General features: G+C 39.0%; 1 protein-coding gene across 1 annotated transcript in view; it reads left to right on the forward strand.

Moving 5' to 3' along the window:
* Window positions 1–4,295, forward strand: part of LOC121372393 (transmembrane protein 151B-like) — a 54,684-nt gene extending 50,389 nt beyond the window's left edge. The window contains exon 2 of the mRNA XM_041498696.1: window positions 1,521–4,295. Within this exon, the coding sequence (XP_041354630.1) occupies window positions 1,521–3,263 (1,743 nt within the window). The 3' untranslated portion in view covers window positions 3,264–4,295. The remainder of the gene's footprint in view (window positions 1–1,520) is intronic.
* The last annotated feature ends 18,745 nt before the right edge of the window (window positions 4,296–23,040 follow it).

Raw genomic sequence — 23,040 nt, forward strand, 5'->3', positions numbered from 1 at the left:
GGCTTTGACAACTGTTTTGTTGGATGCCAGAGGAGTTCTAATGCTTGCCAACATGCAGTCAAAACCTACCATCACAACATTGAGACATGCAATCAAGGAAAAAACATGACAGCTGTTGACAGCTGGGGTGTTTTGTTTTGGGTTTTTCGCATGCTCCATGACAATGATCCCGTGACCAAGTCCAGTAAGTGTGGCTCTGAGTAGCTTAATCACGCTCTATACACACCAGATCTGACCCCGGGTGATTATTATCTGTTCCAGAATTTTAAAGCCTTCCTTTGAAGGTGATGCAATGATGCATTCTGTCACAGAAAGGTGGTTGATAGGCCAGCTATAAGAGTTCTGTTTTGCTGCCATCAGTAGCTTGAAGGATAAATGAGTCAGATGCATTGATGTCAAGGATGATTATATTGAAAAGTAATGTAGAAACGTTTGGTCTGTCGTCGTTTCAATACCTAGTTTTACGAACGTTTTGACTGTCCGTCGTATTTTATAACTAGTTGTTTCAAAGCGTATGTAACAAGCGAAAGTGAGTTTGATACTAAACAACAATTTGTTAGATACATGTTATCTGATGAACATGAGCGTTGTTTCTACTTCTTACATATTCTCAAAACTTACACGTATTTTCTGAAACGTATTTATGGCCCTTGCGCTTGCTTGGTTAGTTTATATTTTCTTATGTAGAAATCGGTTTCAGTCGTCTTTATTTGGCTGTGATGTCTAAGTCATCTCCACGACGAAACCAATAAAGTTGTTTTAAATCGATCCCTAACGTATGCTGGATATTGCCCTGTGATATAAATACTACAGTATGTATGCCACCAAATTAAACGACATAGACGAAAATAGTAACATAATTATGCAGCAAAACTGCTACAAACAGCATTTCATTCATCACAAATACAATGGATATACATACTTTCGCCCTCACCCTTAAATTAAATCAGAATTTTTTTTTTTTTAATTTTAAATGCCGTCCTATATACATTTCAAGCACAATAATGCTTTGTACACTGACACTATTTCAAATTAAATTACAAGAATGTATTGGCTCGACGAAACAATATTGCATGACAAGAAAACACCAATGGCAGGACTGGTAGCGTTAACAGTTGAATGAAACGTTGGGTGAATTTCCAACTGATCCGCTGAAATATTCGGTATACTGTTTCCTTTAGTGTTATTTCCAGAAGAGGGGATGACGTAACTCCATCTTAAAGTCTCATATAGATTGGATGCGGCGCGTGCGTGCGGTTCGACTAAACAATGGAAATACATTAGTTTCAATGAGAGCGTCTAGACTGGATACGTGCGTGCGTTTACTTGCGGACAGCCGAAATGAAATAATCGTATATGGTTTATTTGCTCAAAACGCCTGTAGCAGACGCACTGGACGCAACAGTCGGAACGCACACACGCGTTGTATCCAGTCAATGAACTTTTAAGACTGTTTTAAAGAAGTGTATACAGTGTATTTTTAGACATAAAGTAACTGTTCTTATTGACTATATTTTCAGCAAAAAGCCGTCAAGCAGTCGCTATGTGGTTCTCTCCGCCATGACGCCCACTGGAAGTGCCTCATTCTCACCGTGCTCATCTACAGCTGCCTCGGTGCTGTCGCCTGGTGCCGCCTGACCATCGTCAACAGGCAGATGGTCGACTACTATATCACCCTGACGCCGCTCAACCGCTCCAACCCGTGCAACGACGGCTACATCTACATCCCCGTGGCCTTCGTCATCATGCTGTACCTCGTGTACCTGGTGGAGTGCTGGCACAGTCACACGCGCATCGAGCTGCAGTACAAGGTGGACATCAATTCCGTGTACGACCGGGTGGCCGTCATGAAGGAGGCGCTGCCCATCATCTGGTGGAAGGCCATATGCTACCACTACGTGCGGCGCACCCGCCAGGTCACCAGGTACCGTAACGGGGACGCGTTCACGTCCAGCCAGATCTATTACGAAAGGGTGAACTCTTGCACGGCGGGATCCGCGTTCAACTTCACCAACTGTGGCATTAAGGACAGGTCGAAGAAGCTGTGTTCCTTGGAGAAATATCCGGCCACCAAGATAAGGTTCACGAAGGGCTTTTCGTTCCTCACGATCGAGGCGGAGTGTGAGTTCGAGGACCAGCGCGCACAGTTCTTCCAGGAATACGAAACCAGAGACGACTACATGGAAGGTAGGGAAGGGATGGATCTGTTGAATGTTCACTTTAAGGAATACATGATAGCCTTCGCCGATCCCGATCATCTGCCGTGGTACGTGTCGAACATGATATTCTGGGTGGCCTCTTTCCTCCTTCTCTCGTGGCCTTTACGTGTGATTATAGAATACAAGACAGCCCACCTTCATTATCATGTTCACAAGTGCTTTGGGACAAACTATGTGAATGCAGCCGTCGTACCTGCAGCTATATCTCGCGCCACTACGATGAACAGCACAGATTTCGAGATGAACATCCGGAACAATAATATACTGGTTCCCAGTTATTCCGAAGCGCTGTTGTTTGACCCAACCATTCAGCGGTACACGCCCGATGCAAACGGTTTCATCACCACCAGGGTACCGCCGCGTAGCCTGACGTTTTCAGCTCTTCCGCCATCAAATAGTAGTGGTTTTATTCGAGCCTTCTTCTCTCGAGATTTCCTGTCGAGCATGAGATTTCGTACGTACAACAGTTGCACCGCCATTGGCGATGACGACAGGAATGCCCTCACTGGACAGGATGACGAGGATTTCGTGCGATCTGGATCTTTTCGTCGAAAGCAGAAACAGAAGAAACAAAAACGTCCTTCAAGCACCATTCACCTCAATACGTTTACCAGGGCCGTAACCGTGCTCACGTCCCCGGACAGAACAGAGGAACGGACGACCAACTTCTTTCCATCGTCACTACCCGCCGTGAACATTCAGCCCGAGAACAGGCGGAGTAGTTACCTGTGTAATGCCAGTTCTAGTTTTTCACATGGGTCTCGAGCTGACAGTGTTACCAGTCCGGATACGCCAAGCGAACACATCATATTCGAACTTGGAGAGGAAACTGATCACGCAGACATGCACACTTCCGGAAGTGACGTCACGCAGCCTCCACCCTATGAAGACGCTCTGAATATGCAAAGACTTTTGGAGGAAACGCCCGAAATGAATAATCCGATTCCACACGAGCAATTAACTAATGAAAATCAAACTATTTTATCACCTGACCAAGCTCAGCGATATTATCGCACAATTGAATGTATGGAAACTGCATTGTGAAGCAATTTACCGATGAGTTATATTTATCCAGTACTGGGACTGTTATAGTAATATTTAATAGCTCGTAATATACACGTCATCTCTCTGTCCTGGACAGACAGCCCAGTAAATTGAAGTGCGTACCAGGAGAGTGTTCTTGGACCTTACTCTGATATGAGCAAGAAAATCAAGTAATAATACATTTGACACAAGATTGTTACATAAACATTTTGATTACCAAGTTCTTTCATTTGAATATACACGTAACAGTTGGTTAATTTGTATTTTACCTAATGTGTGCAATAACCTGCGTTATGTGTGCAATAACCTGAGTTGTGTATGCGTCTCCAAGTGGTCCTGTGATTTTTTGTTTTATTCCAAAGATGATCTCGTCGTACATAAATGTACAAACAAGAGGAAACTGTGTTAAATATCATTTATAATTATTATAGTTATTGAAGATCTACTCGGCTTCAAAGATCATCTATAGGAATCTTCTATTTGTCTAGTACAAGTTATGGAGTTGTACTAATTTTTAAATAATTAAAATTAATAACACCAGTATAACTTGAACATTTAATTATGCAATTAGCATAATATATTCTACAGTTGGAGATAATAGATAAAGACCAATATAAATTGAAACATGAACATTGACCATAATTTTGTCATTACAGCAATTCTAATGATTTTTCACACTAGACTTTTTCACACAGTCTATTTTAAAAGGCAGGACATTAAATAAGATTGTGACAGACATTTATAGATCGGAACTAGATGTATACATGCTGCTGTGTTTCCATTGTGTTGTCAATATTTAACCAACACTCTTTAGCTTAGCAGTCTGACTGGCATGTTGATAGCGCCATAGACGTGGCAATACTTTTCTCTCTCTTTTTACCTGGATTGGCCTCAATTTAACAATGACCAGATAGTATTGCCTCTGGGTTGTTCTAAATGAAGTTGAATAGAGTCTGCCACTGTGCTTTAGCTGTTGTAACACCAAACTAAATGTTACCGTATATGAGTTGCAATAAAACGTGTATTTTTCTATGTTATAGTTTCAGAAAGTTTATTATTAAGATGTTGCATTCAGACTAGAGTTTTTATGTACAACATTTTGGAGAATTTGTTAAATAAAGAGCGAGATGATGGGCGTTCATAGCCGTCGGAAGATGCCAGCAACTGGAGGTAAGGTTAGGTATTAATTAGCCTTCCAACGGGGATGGAAGGGGCTAGTGTATTATCTTTTAGAGTTCAGGGGCCAGTGTACTTCTGACCACCCACTTCCGACGTCTATGACAATCGTTTAACGACATCTCAGCAATTTTAACTTACGGATATTGGGATTTGAACGGAGAGAGAGAGAGAGAGAGAGAGAGAGAGAGAGAGAGAGAGAGAGAGAGAGAGAGAGAGAGAGAGAGAGAGAGGAGAGAGAGAGAGAGAGAGAGAGAGAGAGAGAGAGAGAGAGACGAGACAAACACAGTGACAGGTGACAGAGAGAGGATTGAACAGGAGAGGCGGGACGGAGTGAGAGAAACGGAGAGAGGGACACACTGAGACGGAGACAGTGACAGAGGATTGAAGGAGAGTAAGAGGCTGGGCGGAATGAGAGAAACGGAAACAGGGACACACACACAGGGAGAGAGAGAGACACACACACACACAGAGAGAGAGAGAGAGAGAGAGAGAGAGAGAGAGAGAGAGAGAGACCGAGGGAGCGAGGGAGAGAGCAAGGGGCCACTGCTGCCATATATGCTACTCCTATTGAAAACCAGCTAGCAACGGACATGTGTTCCATGGAGAGATAACTATATACCACGGCCTTTGATTTTAGTCATGGAGCGCTGGTTAGAATGAGTAAAATACAAATTCATTGACGGCTACCGAACCTACGATTCATCTTATTTCAGGCAGGCGCTCTATCACTGAGCTACCCCCTCCCTCTCCTCCTCCTCCAATAGTTCAAGTGGTAGCACATAATAGTAGATAAGTGGTCATTACCCACGAAAGCCCACACATACTCTAGAAAGGCTGCTGGAAGATTTCAGTGGCTAGAGGGAATATTTTTTTTTTTGTAACTACGCCACGAGAGCACATTGATTTATTAATCATCGCCTATTGGATGTCAAAGACTTGGCATATAGTCTTAGAGAGGAAATCTGCTACATTTTTTATTTAGTAGCAAATGATCCTGTATATGCACCATCCCAAAGACAGGATAGCACATACCAGGCATTTGATAAACCAGTCGTGGTGCAACGGCTAGAACGAGAAATAGCACCGACGGTGATTGATACTAGACTGACCGCGAATCAGCCGAGTGCTTTATTACTGGGCTACGTTCCGCCTCCAGTAAAAACCCAACCTCCCATGAAGTGAATTAAGAGCTTAGGATTAATGAGCTGACACGTTTCACTGTCAATCATCAAGTTAGCCTACCCATGTAAAACACACTAGCCACTGAAGAGAAAAGGTTTGTTTTATTTAACGACGCCACTAGAGCACATTGATTTTTTATCTTATCATCGGCTATTGGACGTCAACCATATGGTCATTATGACACTGTTTTTAGAGGAAACCCGCTGTCGCCACATAGGCTACTCTTTTACGACAGGCAGCAAGGGATCTTTTATTTGCGCTTCCCACAGGCGGGATAGCACAAACCATGGCCTTTGTTGAACCAGTTATGGATCTCTGGTCGGTGCAAATGGTTTACACCCACCCACTGAGCCTTGCGGAGCACTCACTCAGGGTTTGGAGTCGGTATCTGGATTAAAAGTCCCATGCCTCGACTGGGATCCGAACCCAGTACCTACCAGCCTGTAGACCGATGGCCTAACCACTGAAGAGAATGCTATACAGTTAAGAACAAACCATTTTTAAAAAAATGTATTTAATCACAGCAATCTAAAAAGTCAACAAATATAAAAAAAACTGACAAGCGTTAACATACAGCGTCATTTTCTAAGAGGTGTAAATTTAACCTATATGAATGAATTTTCCCCCACAAGAAAATTAACTTTAGGACAGTAAAAATAAATATTCGCAACAGAAAACATTCGGCTCCAAAACGTCTGCACTATGAGATTAAATTTCTTGGCGTATGGAATTGTGGGATGTATTTTTCTGGCGATTTGGTTAGAGGTTATTGACGCTGCAGTAATATAACCAATAAGGAAACGGCGCGATTCGTCACGTGCGAGAGAGTAGCGTGAGTTTATTGCACTGATCGAGTTATACGATTCAAAGCACAATATACGAATCAGAAGGAATTTATATTTATTTATGGTCACTCAAAAGGTTAGACAACCATTCAAATGATGTTTACTGGAATAGTTATCAAGAAATGTATATTTAATGGAAAACCCAAACCACACTTTTTAACTCTTGACATCCGTTAGTCAACTATCAGTTGTTTGTTGTTGTTTGTTTATACTTCTTTTCGTGCTTATATCCAATTAAGGTTCAAGCACGCTGTCCTGGACACACACCTCAGCTATCTGGGCCGTCTGTTAGTGAGTTGGTGGTTAGTTAGATGGTGAGAGAGAAGTTGGTGACTGTGAGAGAGTTATCTCTGATTGAGAGAGAGAGAGAGAGAGAGAGAGAGAGAGAGAGAGAGAGAGAGAGAGAGAGAGAGAGAGAGTTATCTCTGATTGTGAGATTGTTATCACTGACTGAGAGAGAGTTATCTCTGACTGTTAAGAGTTATCTCTGACTGTGAGAGAGTTCTCTCTTACCGAGAGAGAGTTATCTCTGACTGTGAGAGATTTATCTCTGACTGTGAGAGTGTTATCTCTGACTGTGAGAGTTATCACTGACTGTGAGAGAGTTATATCTGACTGAGAGAGAGTTATATCTGACTGTGAGATAGTTATCACTGACTGAGAGAGAGTTATCTCTGACTGTGAAGTTACCTCTGACTGTTAAGAGTTATCTGACTGTGAGAGAGTTATCTCTGACTGAGAGAGAGTTATCTCTTACTGAGAGATAGTTATCTCTGACTGAGACAGTTATCTCTGACTGAGAGCGTTATCTCTGAATGAGAGAGAGTTATCTCTGAATGAGAGAGAGTTATCTCTGACTGTTAGAGAGATATCTCTAACTGTGAGAGAGTTATATCTGACTGAGAGAGTTATCTCTGACTGTGAGATAGTTATCACTGACTGAGAGAGAGTTATCTCTGACTGTGAAGTTACCTCTGACTGGTAAGAGTTATCTCTGACTGTGAGAGAGTTATTTCTTACTGAGAGAGAGAGTTATCTCTTACCGAGAGAGCGTTATCTCTGACTGAGAGATAGTTATCTCTGATTGAGAGAGTTATCTCTGAATGAGAGAAAGTTATCTCTGAATGAGAGAGAGTTATCTCTGACTGTTAGAGAGTTATCTCTGACTGTTAGAGAGTTATCTCTGACTGTTAGAGAGTTATTTCTGATTGAGAGAGAGAGAGAGAGAGAGAGAGAGAGAGAGAGAGAGAGAGAGAGAGAGAGAGAGAGAGAGAGAGAGAGAGAGTTATCTCTGACTGTGAGAGAGAAATATAGACTGAGTTATCTCTGACTGTGATATTATATAGTTGGGTTTTTTTTTTTTTTTTTTTTTTTTTTTTTTTTTTAAACGCCACAAACATTTAACACAGAGACAAAGACATTTTTTTGTATTTTTTGGACATTACAAACATGGATGATGATGAGATGAATGGTGAAGCCGCATTCCATTTCGGTATGGGACTACTTGACAGGTCCGTGCTCCACGCTTGCTGTCAGTTGAGCTATCTCGATATCACCCGAGCCCGGGGTACGCGGAACCTGCAGTGCATGGGTAATCATCCCCTATATGGGGTCATACACTCGGGAGACACACCCATAATCATACGCGTGAAGTGGGTGAAACTCGGTGTATGTGGTCTTACACCTACCCATTGAGCCTAGCGGTGCACTCACTCTGGGTTGGAGCCGATACTGGCATGAAAAATCCCCCATTGCGTCAGGTGAGATACGAACCCAGTACCTACCAACCAGAAGTCCGATGGCATAACCACTACACAACCGAGGCCAATGATATTATATAGTTATCTCTGATTGTGAGAGAATTATCTTTGAGAGAGTTATCTCTGGCGGTGAAAGAGTTATCTCTGACTGTGAGAGAGTTATCTCTGACTGTGAGAGAGTTACCTCTGACTGTGAGAGAGTTATCTCTGACTGAGAGAGAGTTACCTCTGACTGTGAGAGAGTTATCTCTGACTGAGAGAGAGTTACCTCTGACTGAGAGAGAGTTACCTCTGACTGTGAGAGAGTTATCTCTGACTGTGAGAGAGTTACCTCTGACTGAGAAAGAGTTATCTCTGACTGTGAGAGAGTTACCTCTGACTGAGAGAGAGTTATCCTTGACTGTGAGAGAGTTACCTCTGACTGAGAGAGAGTTATCTCTGACAGAGAGAGTTATCTTTGACTGTGAGAGAGTTATCTCTGACAGAGAGAGTTACCTCTGACTGAGAGAGAGTTATCTCTGACTGTGAGAGAGTTACCTCTGACTGAGAGATAGTTATCTCTGACAGAGAGAGGGGCGAGACGTATTCCAGTGGTGCGAGGTCGGTTTGGGATCAATCCCCGTCGGTGGACCCATTTAACTATGTTTCGTTCCAGCCAGTGCACCACGACTGATATAAGGCCGTGGTATGTGATATCCTGTCTGTTGGATGGTGCATATAAAAGATCCCTTGCTACTACTGAAAAAAATGTAGCGGGTTTTCTCTATAAGACTATATATATATATATATATATATATATATATATATATATATATATATATATATATATATATATATACATATATATATATATATATATATATATATATATATATATATATACATATATATATATATATATATATATATATATGTCAAAATTACCAAATGTTTCACATCCAATAGCCGATGATTAATAAATCAATGTGCTCTAGTGATGTCATTAAACAAAACAAACTTTAACTGACTGAGAGAGCGATTATTAGGCATTCAAATGTCCGTCTAGCTCTCGAAAGGCAGAATATTCGGGCTAGGGAAGGGTGAGTCCACTACCAAAAATTCCTACTTGTGGTTAAATACTTCAGCGTACTGGATCTCTGTCCCAGAGAATTACGTCACGATAATGCAGCATGTTACTTCCAAGAACACAAAAAAAGTGTATTCACCTCGCACATGAGCAAATCAATACTCATATTGGACTAAACTGATTTGTTTTTCTTGCTATTTTCCAGGTGTCTTTTTCATGTGTGTCCAACAAAGAATTGCCATTTTAAACTTGTGAACCAATTTATGAAATTATTTAAGACCTGTTAGCTTTCCGGGTTTTTTTGTTGTTTCTGTTTTTGTTTTTTAGAGTGTTTTGTTTTTTAACCCATTTATGTGTCCAACAATCTACATAGCTAGCTAGCTATCTCCGCGTGTCTATATCCTTGTAGCAGTTTGCATGCATCTATGTCTCTGTCTCTATTTGTCTTTCTACTGGCTCTCTATATATCTGTCTCTTTGTACCTCTGTTTTCCTATGCCTCTTTTTCTCTGACTGTCTTTATCTCTGCCCTTTTGTCTCTATTTTTATGTGTGTCTCTGTTTGTTTCTTTTCACTCCCGTGCTCTCTCTCTCTCTCTCTCTCTCTCTCTCTCTCTCTCTCTCTCTCTCTCTCTCTGTCTCTCTCTCTCTCTCTCTCTCTCTCCCTCCCTCCCTCCCTCCCTCCCTCTCTCTCTCTCTCTCTCTCTCCTCTCTCTCTCTCTCTCTCTCTCTCTCTCTCTCTCTCTCTCTCTCTCTCTCTCTCTCTCTCTCTCTCTCTCTCTCTGATGGCGTATTTGGACAGAAACACAAAAACAGACTGAAAAATGCACGCCGTGTGTTTTTGAGTATGTTTCAAACATACTTGACATGATTAAGGGAATTTGGAATTACTCTAGGGGAACCCGGTTTTCGTTTCGAATTATATTATTGGCCTTGTTTCATTTTGTAATGACAAGATGACCGTAGTTACAACCGAACGTAGCTAAAGTGAAACCTATAGAGGCCACCATTTTAATACTATATTCCCAAGTAACCTAACATTGTATAAACTCAATAGAACTGCAGAAACCCACGGTTATTTTTCAAACAAAATATCAATATTTACAAGAAATTATTTCGACAAATTAATACATAGAGTTTGTTTTGTTTAACGACACCAATAGAGAATACTGACTCATTTATTATCGGCTATTTGATGTCAAACATTTGGTAATTCTGACATATAGTCTTAGAGAGGAAATCCGCTACATTTTGCCCATTTCTAGCAAGGTTTTACGTGCATCATCCCACAGACAGGACAGCACATACCACAGCCTTTGATATACAAGTTGAGGTGCAGTGGCTAGATCGATAAATAGCCCGACGGGGATCAATGCTAAACCAACGGCACATCCGGCGAGCGCTTAACGACTGAGCTACATATTATACATAGTGTGTGTGTGTGTGTGTGTGTGTGTGTGTGTGTGTGTGTGTGTGTGTGTGTGTGTGTGTGTGTGTGTGTGTGTGAACAAAGCATATTTTAGATATTCGCAAATTGCGAATTTTGCGAATGACAGAGCCCTAATTAAGGAGTCAAATATCAATGCATTATTTCTAAAATGTACATAGATGTCTGATTAAGACAGGTTATACTGTATGTTTCAAACATCGATTCCTGCATCTCTCCACAACACTAGCCCTAAAACGCATTTTATTTCATGTGAACCAAATAAAGGTTTTGATGGCTAGTAGTAATGTGTTCCTCCCCAGAGGAAGATCGCGAATATAAATAAGAGGGTAAAAGAGTTACCAGTTATAAAATTTACTACCAGAGTAATATTTATTTTATTTGTCCTCAGTTTTAGGCCCTGTATAATCAGTCATTTTCTTCCTTTATGATCTGGTATCAGTTACAGTCAACCCTGTTTGTAAATACCATACATAATGGTGACATTTGGATGTCATTTACGTGTCACAAGTTATCTTGACGTAAATCCATGGAATCGACACGGTTTTCTCCTTTAAAATTCCACAATGGCGACTTCCAGACAAAACGTCAGAATTGACCCTTTCGTATACAGGATGTATACCACCAAATCAAATCCCAAAGGTGACAATAGTAACATATGTGTTTAAAACTCCTACTTGCAACGTATCAATCGACAGATACACCACGGATATAAATAAAGAAAGAAAGAAATGTTTTATTTAACGACGCACTCAACACATTTTATTTACGGTTATATGGCATCAGACATATGGTTAAGGACCACACATATTTTGAGAGGAAACCCGCTGTCGCCACTTCATGGGCTACTCTTTCCGATTGGCAGCAAGGGATTTTTTATTTGCGCTTCCCACAGGCAGGATAGCACAAACCATGGCCTTTGTTGAACCAGTTATGGATCACTGGTCGGTGCAAGTGATTTACACCTACCCATTGAGCCTTGCGGAGCACTCACTCAGGGTTTGGAGTCGGTATCTGGATTAAAAATCCCATGCCTCGACTGGGATCCGAACCCAGACCTACCAGCCTGTAGACCGATGGCCTAACCACGACGCCACCGAGGCCGGTCCGGATATAAATACTACCACCCCTTAAATTAAATCAGAACAAAATGAGGGTTAAGCTGATCATTTCAGAGATAACGGGTAGCGTCTGTGACTACCCTAGTTCCGCACAACATTTGAGTACTTTTTTTGAACAGACATCCCATACATGTTTTAAGTACAAGACTACTTGGCACAATGGTACTAGATTAAATAAAATTGCATAAAAAAATTTGACCAGATAAAACTTTCTTTTTTTACAACAAACTCACTCACATTTATCACCAATGACTGGACTTGTGGTTATAACTGCTCTATCAAAAGTTATTTGGTTTAGTACTACCTATATCTGCATATATAGTCCATGAGCTGAGATTCAAAATTTGACCAATTGGTACCATACGAGGGCTTTTTTGATAGTTGTATGTATCTGGACCTCAAAATAACATGACGGACTTTTCTGCAGAGTAGCTTTACATCAGAAAATTACTTTTAGTAGAGAGGTAGTTTTTTATTATTAAGTTGATAGCGTATTCTAATTTAATATAAAGGCCATTTGTTCACAACAGTCACCTACAGCGGGTAGATTCAGTGGTCTGTTTAGCCAGGTTCCATTATCCGTCATTTGACGCCTTGTGGGTGACATACTTGTAATTAGGAGAACAGTATTGACAAATGTCGATCCTCTGAGCGATGCAAGAGCGCGTGTTGTAGGATCCGTGGCGACACCTTCCGGCCAATATTAGCTTTCTTTCAATCTTCACGCCTTCACTCGAATCGAATTATTACTCAATCTAATTTAATTTTCATGGCTTAATTTCAACCATTATTATAACGGGCAGAGACATTCAACACGAGAGTAACAAGGAAGCATTAGACTGCATGACTGTGTGTTAATAGAAATACTTGCAGAAATATAACAGATACATGCAATATCCACTACCAGAACAATATCAATACCAACATTTTCATTTCAGCTTAGTTTCGTGCTTATATCCAATTAGCGTTCAAGCACGCTGCCATGGGCACACACCTCAGCTATCTGGGTGTCTGTCCAGGACAGTGGGTTAGTTGTTAATTGTTAGTGGTTAATGAGAGAAAAGAGGATGTAGTGGACCCATTGAGTCGTTAAAACTCGCTCTAGGTGGGAGCTGGTACTGGGCTGCGAACCCTGTACCTACCAGCCTTATGTCCGATGGAATAACCACGACGTCACCGAGACCGATCAATACCAACAAAATATATTTGAATGAATGAATGAATGTTTAACGACACCTCAGCACGACAAATACATCGGCTATTGGGTGTCAAACTATGGTAAATGCAAAAATAATGTAATGATAACCATCAATATAAAAATTCAACAGTGAAATTAAAACATAGTGTAAAGAACTGTGCAAAAAATACAAATATCAGAGATAGGTAATATTAAATATATATGAATGTTTCTTTCGCCATATATGCAAGAATATCCACTCACAAAGCCATCACACGGGCGTGATCCTTTATGCATAAAATATTAATACACCCATATATCAGAAACATATGTCCTGAATATAAACTAAATTTTAGACAACTGTTATATATATATAAAAAACCCGGTGTAGTGGTGTAGTGGTGGTGTTGTGGTTAAGCCACCGGACTTAAGGCTGGTAGGTACTGGGTTCGCATATCAGTACCGGCTCCCACCCAGAGCAAGTTTAACAATTTTGTTGGTAGGTGTAAGGGCATTACACCGACTGACCTCTCACTAACCACAGACAGAGTGTGTGTGTGTGTGTGTGTGTGTGTGTGTGTGTGTGTGTGTGTGTGTGTTTGAACCTTAATTGGATATAAGCACAAACATAAGTATAAATGAATTACTGAATATGTTATACTTTTATGAACAAATCTAATTTACATGAAATACTTATAAATAAGAAAGGTTTTAGAATTGCTTTGGTGGGTAATATTCGATCAGAGTTGCTGAAAGATGATAGCAGAAACAGACACTGAAGTCAGTATACGATGATTGTGGCTTTTTGAGACCACATACGAACACGGTAAGCACTTACAGTATACGCATATACACATAATATATGCATGTAAATACATCAAAGGCCTTTCCCAGGATGTTTTTAAGGCGCAAGAGGTAGTCGACTGCCACGCTCGTACTTGTGATAATTGTTTTTCTAAAGTACTTCAAATCAAGGCATAGCGGCAATTGATTTAAGGCGCTTCCACGCCGTCAAAGCGCTTACTTTACGGACTAAGGCGTGTCGGGCCGCTACGCCTAACGGCCCTGGGGAAACCCCTGCATCACACACACAATCACATACACGTTAAAGGTCACTTGAAGGGTTATTTGCCATTGGTCAGATGTTGCCGACTAACAGATACATTTTAATGACTATAATTGCATATTAAATATATTTTTCTTATACACCTTTTGGTGAGAACATCATTTGATATTTTTAATAACATATACTAGTAACATACATGCGTGTGATAACAATTTAATGACATACGACTGGTTTCTGCTAGGTTATAACTAAGTCACCACTGCCATACCATCTAATGAAAAAAAATCACAATCGAAATCGATGTTCTGTGCCGTGTAAGTTAATCTGAAACTGATTTCTTTGTGACGCATAAGTTAACTACAAGTACTAAGGCAGCAAATATGTTTTAGTGTGTAATTTTAGTTGTTATACGTTTTTCATTAGTCGAAAACAACTTATAAAAGACAGCAAACTCAGGACAGTCTATGTAAGGGCATTTGTCATATTTTAAGAGTATCTGAGATCATTCTACTGTACCAAACCGCATGTTGTATAATAGACTAAAAGTGTATCTAGAAACGAATGATATATTATCTGAAGTTCAAGCAGGATTCAGGAAAGATTATTCAACAAATGATCATGTCTTTACACTATATAGATTAATAGAACTGATGAAAGTACGAAAGAAAACACTTTTTTTGTACTTAGCTTTTGATTCAGTTTGGAGAATTGGACTTTGGGATAAATTACTACAAAATGGTATAAATGGTAAATGTTTTCAAGTAATTTATAATATGTACCAGAATATCAAATCTTGTGTCAGCGCACATAATTCTATGACAGATTATTTTCCCTGCTGTGTGGGTGTAAGACAAGGTGAAAATTAATCCCCTTTGTTATTTTCTTTGTTTCTTAATGATATTGAAGATACATTTAAAATTAATGACTGCCATGGTATAGGCATAGGCGAATTATTCAGTGATTCTTTAATCCATACGTCAATTGTTCTTTTTGTTTTACTCTATGCTGATGACACTGTACTCCTTGCAGATAATTACCAAGATATGCAAAACTCTCTGAATATATTTGATTCGTATTGCACGAAATGAAAACTAACAGTAAATTGTAACAAGACAAAGGTCTTAATCTTTAGTGGGAACAAGAAAGATTACAAAAAGGTGTTTTACCTTGGAAAATCAAAGCTTTATAACGTAGAAAGTTATAAATATCTTGTTATTATATTTCACAAATCGAATAGATTTACTAAGGCAAGAAACATGTTATATACACAAGCACAAAGGGCTATGTTTTTTTATTCTACGACAAGGCAGATGTCATAATATTTCTATCCAGTGCCAACTAAAATTATTTGACTGCATGGTTTTACCAGTCCTATTATATGGCAGCGAAATATGGGGTTTTGAAAATTTGTCATTAACTGAAAAATTATGTAACCAGTTTATAAAATTGTTATTACCTGTAAGAAAATCTACACCATTGTATATATTATATGGAGAACTTGGACGTTACCCGGTATATATTACCGTAAAAATAAGAATGATCATTTTCTGGTATCGACTAATTACTGGAAAACAGTCTAAGTTGTCATTATTGGTGTACTCATTATTACTGAATGATGTATAATAATAACTTTTATAATCACAAATGGATTATGTATGTTAAATCTGTTTTAGATATTGGTTGTACATATATATGGTTATCACAATGCAATGCTATTACTAGTGCTTCCATGTTGAAAACGTATATTATTACGGATCATTATTTACAATCATGGTATACTTATATTGATAACTCATCCAAAGATTCAAATTATAAATTATTTTAAAATACTGTTGAATTTGAGACATACATCACAATTATAGAGAGAAAACATTGGTGTCCATTATTACGCTTCAGATTATCAAACCATAATCTTCCAATTGAAACGGGCAGATGGAAAAATGTACCACTACAAAATAGAATATGTCCATTGTGTAATAATTACGATATCGGAGATGAATTTCATTATATATTTACATGTTTGTTTTTTAAGAATGAAAGAAAGCGTTACTTACCATCTTTCTGTCAGTCTAAACCAAATATATATAAATTTTATAAATTATTCAATTCTAAGAAAGCTGGTGTCCTTAGAAAACTTTCTATATTTTGTAATCTAATTATGAATACTTTCAAATCCTCTGGCTGATATTCTGTGTATTTTTTGTATTTATTAATATGTATTTATTGTATTTATGTACATTTATGTACACCCACCATCTTGTTACAATTATATTGACTGCTGTATGTATATATTCTCATATGCCGTAGACTACGGCCTGAGTGTAAATAAAGTTTAGTTCAGTTCAGTAATGAGCTTGTCGTATTTTAAGAGTATCAGAGAGAATTATAATGTCCAAAAACGCATGTTGTCATCAGCGTGTTGTATTTTAAGAGTATCTGAGATAATTATATTGTTCGAAAAACCCGATGTTGTCATCAGCTTGTCGTATTTTAAGAGTATCAGAGAGAATTATATTGTCCAAAACCGCATGTTGTCATCAGCTTGTTGTATTTTAAGAGTATCTGAGAGTTCTATTGTCCAAAGCCGCATTTTGTCATTAGCTTGTCGTATTTTAAGAGTATCTGAGAGCATTCTATTGTTCCAAACCGTATGTTGTCATCAGCTTGTCGTATTTTAAGAGTACCCGAGAGTTGTATTGTCCCTAACCGCATGTTGTCATCAGCTTGTCGTATTTTAAGAGTATCTAAGAGAATTCTATTGTCCCTAACCGCATGTTGTCATCAGCTTGTCGTATTTTAAGAGTATCTAAGAGAATTCTATTGTCCCTAATCGCATGTTGTCATCAGCGTGTCGTATTTTAAGAGTATCTAAGAGAATTCTATTGTCCCTAACCGCATGTTGTCATCAGCTTGTCGTATTTTAAGAGTATCTAAGAGAATTCTATTGTCCCTAACCGTATGTTGTCATCAGCTTGTCGTATTTTAAGAGTATCCGAGAGTTCTATTGTCCCTAACCGCATGTTGTCATCAGCTTGTCGTATTTTAAGAGTATCTAAGAGAATTCTATTGTCCCTAACCGCATGTTGTCATCAGCTTGTCGTATTTTAAGAGTATCTAAGAGAATTCTATTGTCCCTAATCGCATGTTGTCATCAGTTTGTCGTATTTTAAGAGTATCTGAGAGTTCTATTGTCCCTAACCGCATGTTGTCATCAGCTTGTCGTATTTTAAGAGTATCTAAGAGAATTCTATTGTCCCTAACCGCATGTTGTCATCAGCTTGTCGTATTTTAAGAGTATCTGAGAGTTCTATTGTCCCTAACCGCATGTTGTCATCAGCTTGTCGTATTTTAAGAGTATCTAAGAGAATTCTATTGTCCCTAACCGCATGTTGTCATCAGCTTGTCGTACTTTAAGAGTATCTAAGAGAATTCTATTGTCCCTAATCGCATGTTGTCATCAGCTTGTCCTTCTTGGACTATTTATTCTTTTGTACTCCCTAACCCACTCCTCCGGTGCCAGTAACCTCTCGTATCTCACTTCCGGGACTTCTGCAATTAATTGCACAATCAACATTTATTTTGTTAACTTTGTTTTTCAATTAAATATTTCATTGCGCTGTATGTATCGTGTTACTTCTAAGCGTAGTTTCATTTCGTCTATGTGTGGTTGATTAATGCCCGCAGGGCGTGTGGCTGTAAACAGTTCTGTTTACTTGGTAATATAACGGAAATAGTCCCGTCGTCATCGGAATGAATGTGATTTCCGCATGAGAAAATGAGCCTTTTGCGCATGCTTAAAAACAAGTAGCAGTAGACCCGATATTCAGTTAATACAAATTATTTAAATACGACGTAATTACATGTTCGGGTCTCCTTTCAAAAGCAATTTATTGAAAATTGTACCATAGCGTTTTCCCACTTGATTAACAACTACATAACTTAATATGTTTTGAAACATCCGCAAAACAGAATAGTGATTTATATACTAAATCAGATTACAGTTTATTAAAGAAAATCTATCAACGCACACCCATAGATAAGAGACTAACACGTGTATGCATGCACACATGCACGGATGACAGTGTAACAGTGTAACAAATAATATTAAAATTTGATGCAATTACTAAATCCAGTACATAGGAAAACGTTGATTTTAAAAAATAATTGCAATCGGTATCAATGGATTAATTGGTAAGCCATCAGCCTTAATAGTAATAGGTGTTGGGCTTTCATCCTGGTGGGTGAGCTTTAATGGCTCGATGGGTAGGTGTAAAGCCACTGCACCGACTTCTCTCTCACTGACCACTTTGAACTAGCCCCTCTACTTGTCTGACAACTCATACAACTGAGCTGTGTGTCCAGGGCAGCGTGCTTGAACCTAACTGTCTGGGTCGTCTAGCAGACAGTATTTCAGAGATTATTTTGTATTTATTTGTCTATCTTGTCAAATTAAATCATCCTGTTCATCCTGTCTCTGCTGAGGAATATTCTATTTCCTATGGCGATTATAAACGATTTGCCCGTGCCAATTCATCTGTCGGGGTGGGGTTTTTGTGAATTATTTGTATTCGTTCACATTCACGTAGAATTATACAATAGTACCTGATTTCTTTGACATTCTTTTTTATTTTCTTTCTTATTTATTTTTTTCTTTCTTTTTGTTTGTTTCTTTATTTTGTTTCGTTTTGGGAAACTAAAATTACTATTTAGATACCTTCCTCATTTCAAAATAAAAAAAAGGAACCCCCAAGGAGATATATGTGACACATACACTTAAAATAATAATAGTCTCTACGTAATAGGGGGTAATTTGGTTACTAGAATCTCAGTAAGGGAGAGACAGACAGACACACACACACACACACACACACACACACACACACACAGAGAGAGAGAGAGAGAGAGAGAGAGAGAGAGAGAGAGAGAGAGAGAGGGTAGACTGACAGACACGGAGACGGCGGACGGACGGACGGATGGACAGGTGAAAGGAAGAAATGATGAAGATAGGGAGGTGGCGGGATGGAGAGAAACTTAGAGAAAGAGAAAGAATAGAGAGAAAGAAGGAAAGTAATTTTGATATCAAGTGTTGTCTATACGTTTATAGTTGCACAGTCCTATTGAAAAATACCCAAACAAATTTTAAATATGAAATCCTGAAACAGTTCTATAGAAAGCTAACAAAAACCTCTAAAATCAATGAATAAAATACTAAACTGGATCAGAGGTTTCAAACTGCAATTATGTTTTGGGCACACAAAAAAGAACTGGATAAATTTTCGCAAGTATCCAAGAAGTGAAAAAACAGTTCAGTTATATGAGTATTGATCTGCTCCTGTGCGAGGTGAAGAGACATTTTTTGTGTTCTTGGAAGTAACATCCTGCATTATTGTTACGTAATTCTCTTGCACGGAAATCCAATAAGCTGGAATCATTAAGCCGCACGTAAGAACTGGGTTTCTGTCTGTCTTTTTCCTTTCCCCAACCCATTGCATATCACGGCGAATAAATGAATTTACTATATAACCATCTACTTTGATAAACGCGTTACGTTCGTTACGATATATTGCATTTCGATGGATTTCTATACGCGTTCTCGTAATTTAATCATGTGTGGGGAAACTGTCTGATGTTCTTGTTTGGAATTTGTCATGATATAATCATTTTACGGCAACTGGTAAGTGAACAATGGCAGCCACTTCTTCGTACCGAAGGATTCTAATTCCACAAAAAAAAATCCTGAGGAATTTTGTTGTAATAAAAGCACGTAAATCACATATGAAAAAAAAAACAAGAAAGAAAGAAATGGATTATTTAACGACGCACTCACTCAGTAGATTTTACCTACGGTAATATGCCGTAAAACATATGGTTGAGGACCACACAGATAAGAGGGAGGAAAGCCGTTGTCGCCATCCCATGGATTACTGTTTTAAATTAGTAGTAAGGGATCATCCCACAAACAATGGTAAAGCGCTCGTTTGATGCGCGATCGGGGCCCATTGGGATATTTCTCGTTCCAGTCAGTGCACCACGACTGGTATATAAAAGGCCGTGGTATGTGCTATCCTGTCTGTGGGATGGTGCATATAAAAGAACCCTTGCTGCTAATCGAAAAGAGTAGCCCATGAAGTGGCGACAGCGGGTTTCCTCTCTCAATATCTGTGTAGTCCTTAATCATATGTCCGATGCCATATAACCGTAAATAAAATAAAACATTTCCTTCCCGCAGACAGGATTGTACATATCAGAGCCTTTGTTTCACCAGCTGTGGTGTACTGGCTGGAACAAGAAATAGCCCAGTTATATAAGCCCACCAACGGGAATCACACATGTCACGCGGTCAGTGTCCACCACGGAGGATCGATCATGTGAACCTCCGTACACATGCGAAAACCCGCCCAACGTAGTTATTGAAGACGTATGTTAAAATTGATACTTAATTTGTAACCAAGATGTACGAACTCGAACTTTTTATGCAAACATTTTAAAGAAAAACGTCATTATAGCTCTAAGTGATGATCAAAGAAAAACCTCATTATAGCTCTAAGTGATTATCAAAGAAACTGAATACCAGAAGCATATCTAACGACAAATGTATTGAAGTAAAACTTTTTATTGGGGGAGGGGAAAAGAACTGATATGTTCGAAACAAATACTGTTAACTTTATAATAAATAAAGAAAATGTGTATAGAAAACTAACAACAATCAAACCACAACAAAAACATGCAGATAAGAGAACACTAAAAATAAATAAATTAGAACACCAAAATACATGTAAAACTGCATACAACTATGAATAATATACATATACAATATATACAATACTATATACAATATAGACGATTAATGCAAACGCGCAAGACAGTTGATTTGTGTCTCCTTGAACGTAGTTTGACATGAACACTTGGATGATCACATTGCAGTAGCTTTGTTCTGACGAATTAAAGGTTGTACTTGAAGATGATACTTTCCTTTCTGGCAGCAGTAACTATAGAAATTGTTGAGACTAATTAGGTTCCGGGCACACGGCCAGTCGTCAACCGAATGCCCAGAGGTGGCGCAAGTACCTAGTGGCACTACTAGTGGGGCAGTAATTAACTGACTACAGAATGGCATTTTGTGCTTGCTATTATATTGTTCCTTAAGAATGCCACTTTTATTTGTGCCTTTTATCTTTTTCTTCCCGGTTTTAGGCCCGCAGCTGAATTTAGGTTTGCGTTCTGACATACATTTAACGTTAAGCGAAAACAAAAATCTGGCGAGCGTTTTGTAACGTCAAAGAACGTGCGCGTATGTTGAATGCAGGATTACTTCCATACCCAGTATTAGTAAAGTAAAGTTTGTTTTATTTAACGACGCCACTAGAGCACATTGATTTTTTTATCTTATCATCGGCTATTGTACGTCAAACATATGGTCATTCTGACACAGTTTTTTTAGAGGAAACCCGCTGTCGCCACATAGGCTACTCTTTTACGACAGGCAGCAAGGGATCTTTTATTTGCGCTTCCCACAGGCAGGATAGCACAAACCATGGCCTTTGTTGAACCAGTTATGGATCACTGGTCGGTGCAAGTGGTTTACACCTACCCATTGAACCTTGCGGAGCACTCACTCAGGGTTTGGAGTCGGTATCTGGATTAAAAATCCAATGCCTCGACTGGGATTCGAACTCAGTACCTACCAGCCTGTAGACCGATGGCCTAACCACGACGCCACCGAGGCAGGTACCCAGTATAAGGTGCTTATGTTAATTAATACCATACAACATCTGTTTTTATTTCAATTTTAACAGCTAATATATAAAATTTGATGTTAAATGTTTTGATACAGAAAAGGATCATCGAGAGAGAGAGAGAGAGAGAGAGAGAGAGAGAGAGAGAGAGAGAGAGAGAGGGGGGGGGGGGAGGGAGGGAAACCCACTGCAGTCATTAGTCGTGGCGTACTGGTCGACACAGTAAACATCCAACGCATCCACTGACAGCGATCAATCCTATAAGCAAGTACATCAGCCGAGCGCTCTACCACCGGGCTACACCCAGTCCCTTGATTTTCTTTAGTCCATAGCCATTTGTGATTTTTTTTTTTTTTTTTTTTTAAAGGTTAGCTTGAAGAAAAGCCAAACAGCAATCGATTTAATTTCTCCATACACGATGTCGATTTACAACAGGTTATTACAGCTGCCATGTCATGTTTAGGGTTGCATGCGTTATGTCAGTCAGTTACAGAAAAAAAAAGAGAACCTGTAATTTCATTTGATGTTTTGTTAAAGTCACGTGTCTCAAGCCATGGTTTGTGTTAAATAAAGTAAGTTTGTCTTTCTGTTTAATTTCACCAACTGATAGGGGTTCTTGTCAAAAGCGACTAATCGTAGTTGAGAAGCGACTTTAATACCATACACCCCGCGCGTGCTGTAACCTCACCGTGGTGCAGGGGTGTAACATTCTCTTTGAGAATGGCCAATACAGCACAAATCCCTTTGTTTTCTTCGAGATACAATTAAAATGTTGAGTAAAAGTCAGTATCTATCTGTGATATTTGTACTTTTGAACAGTTCTTACACTGTTTTTATTTAAATCTTGAATTTTTATATTGATGTTCATCATTACTTTATTTGTTTGCATTACCATAGTTTGACACCCAATAGCCGATGTATTTTTCGTGCTGGGGTGTTGTTAAACATTCATTCATTAATACCATACCATTATTATATGTACGTGTATACCATTATTATATGTACGTGTATACCATTATTATATGACGTTATATTAATTATTTGCTAACTAGTGTCACATTATAGCATGTTTTGATACAGATAAGTCACTTCTAAACATCATTGCGCACGGTGGGTTTTTTTTTGCTGGGGGGGGGGGGGGGGTGGTTATGAAAATTGTCGAAATGTGTATTCGGTACACGGTGGTTCATAACGAAACAT

Source organism: Gigantopelta aegis, chromosome 4 (assembly GCF_016097555.1).
Source record: "Gigantopelta aegis isolate Gae_Host chromosome 4, Gae_host_genome, whole genome shotgun sequence".
NCBI lineage: Eukaryota > Metazoa > Mollusca > Gastropoda > Neomphalida > Peltospiridae > Gigantopelta > Gigantopelta aegis.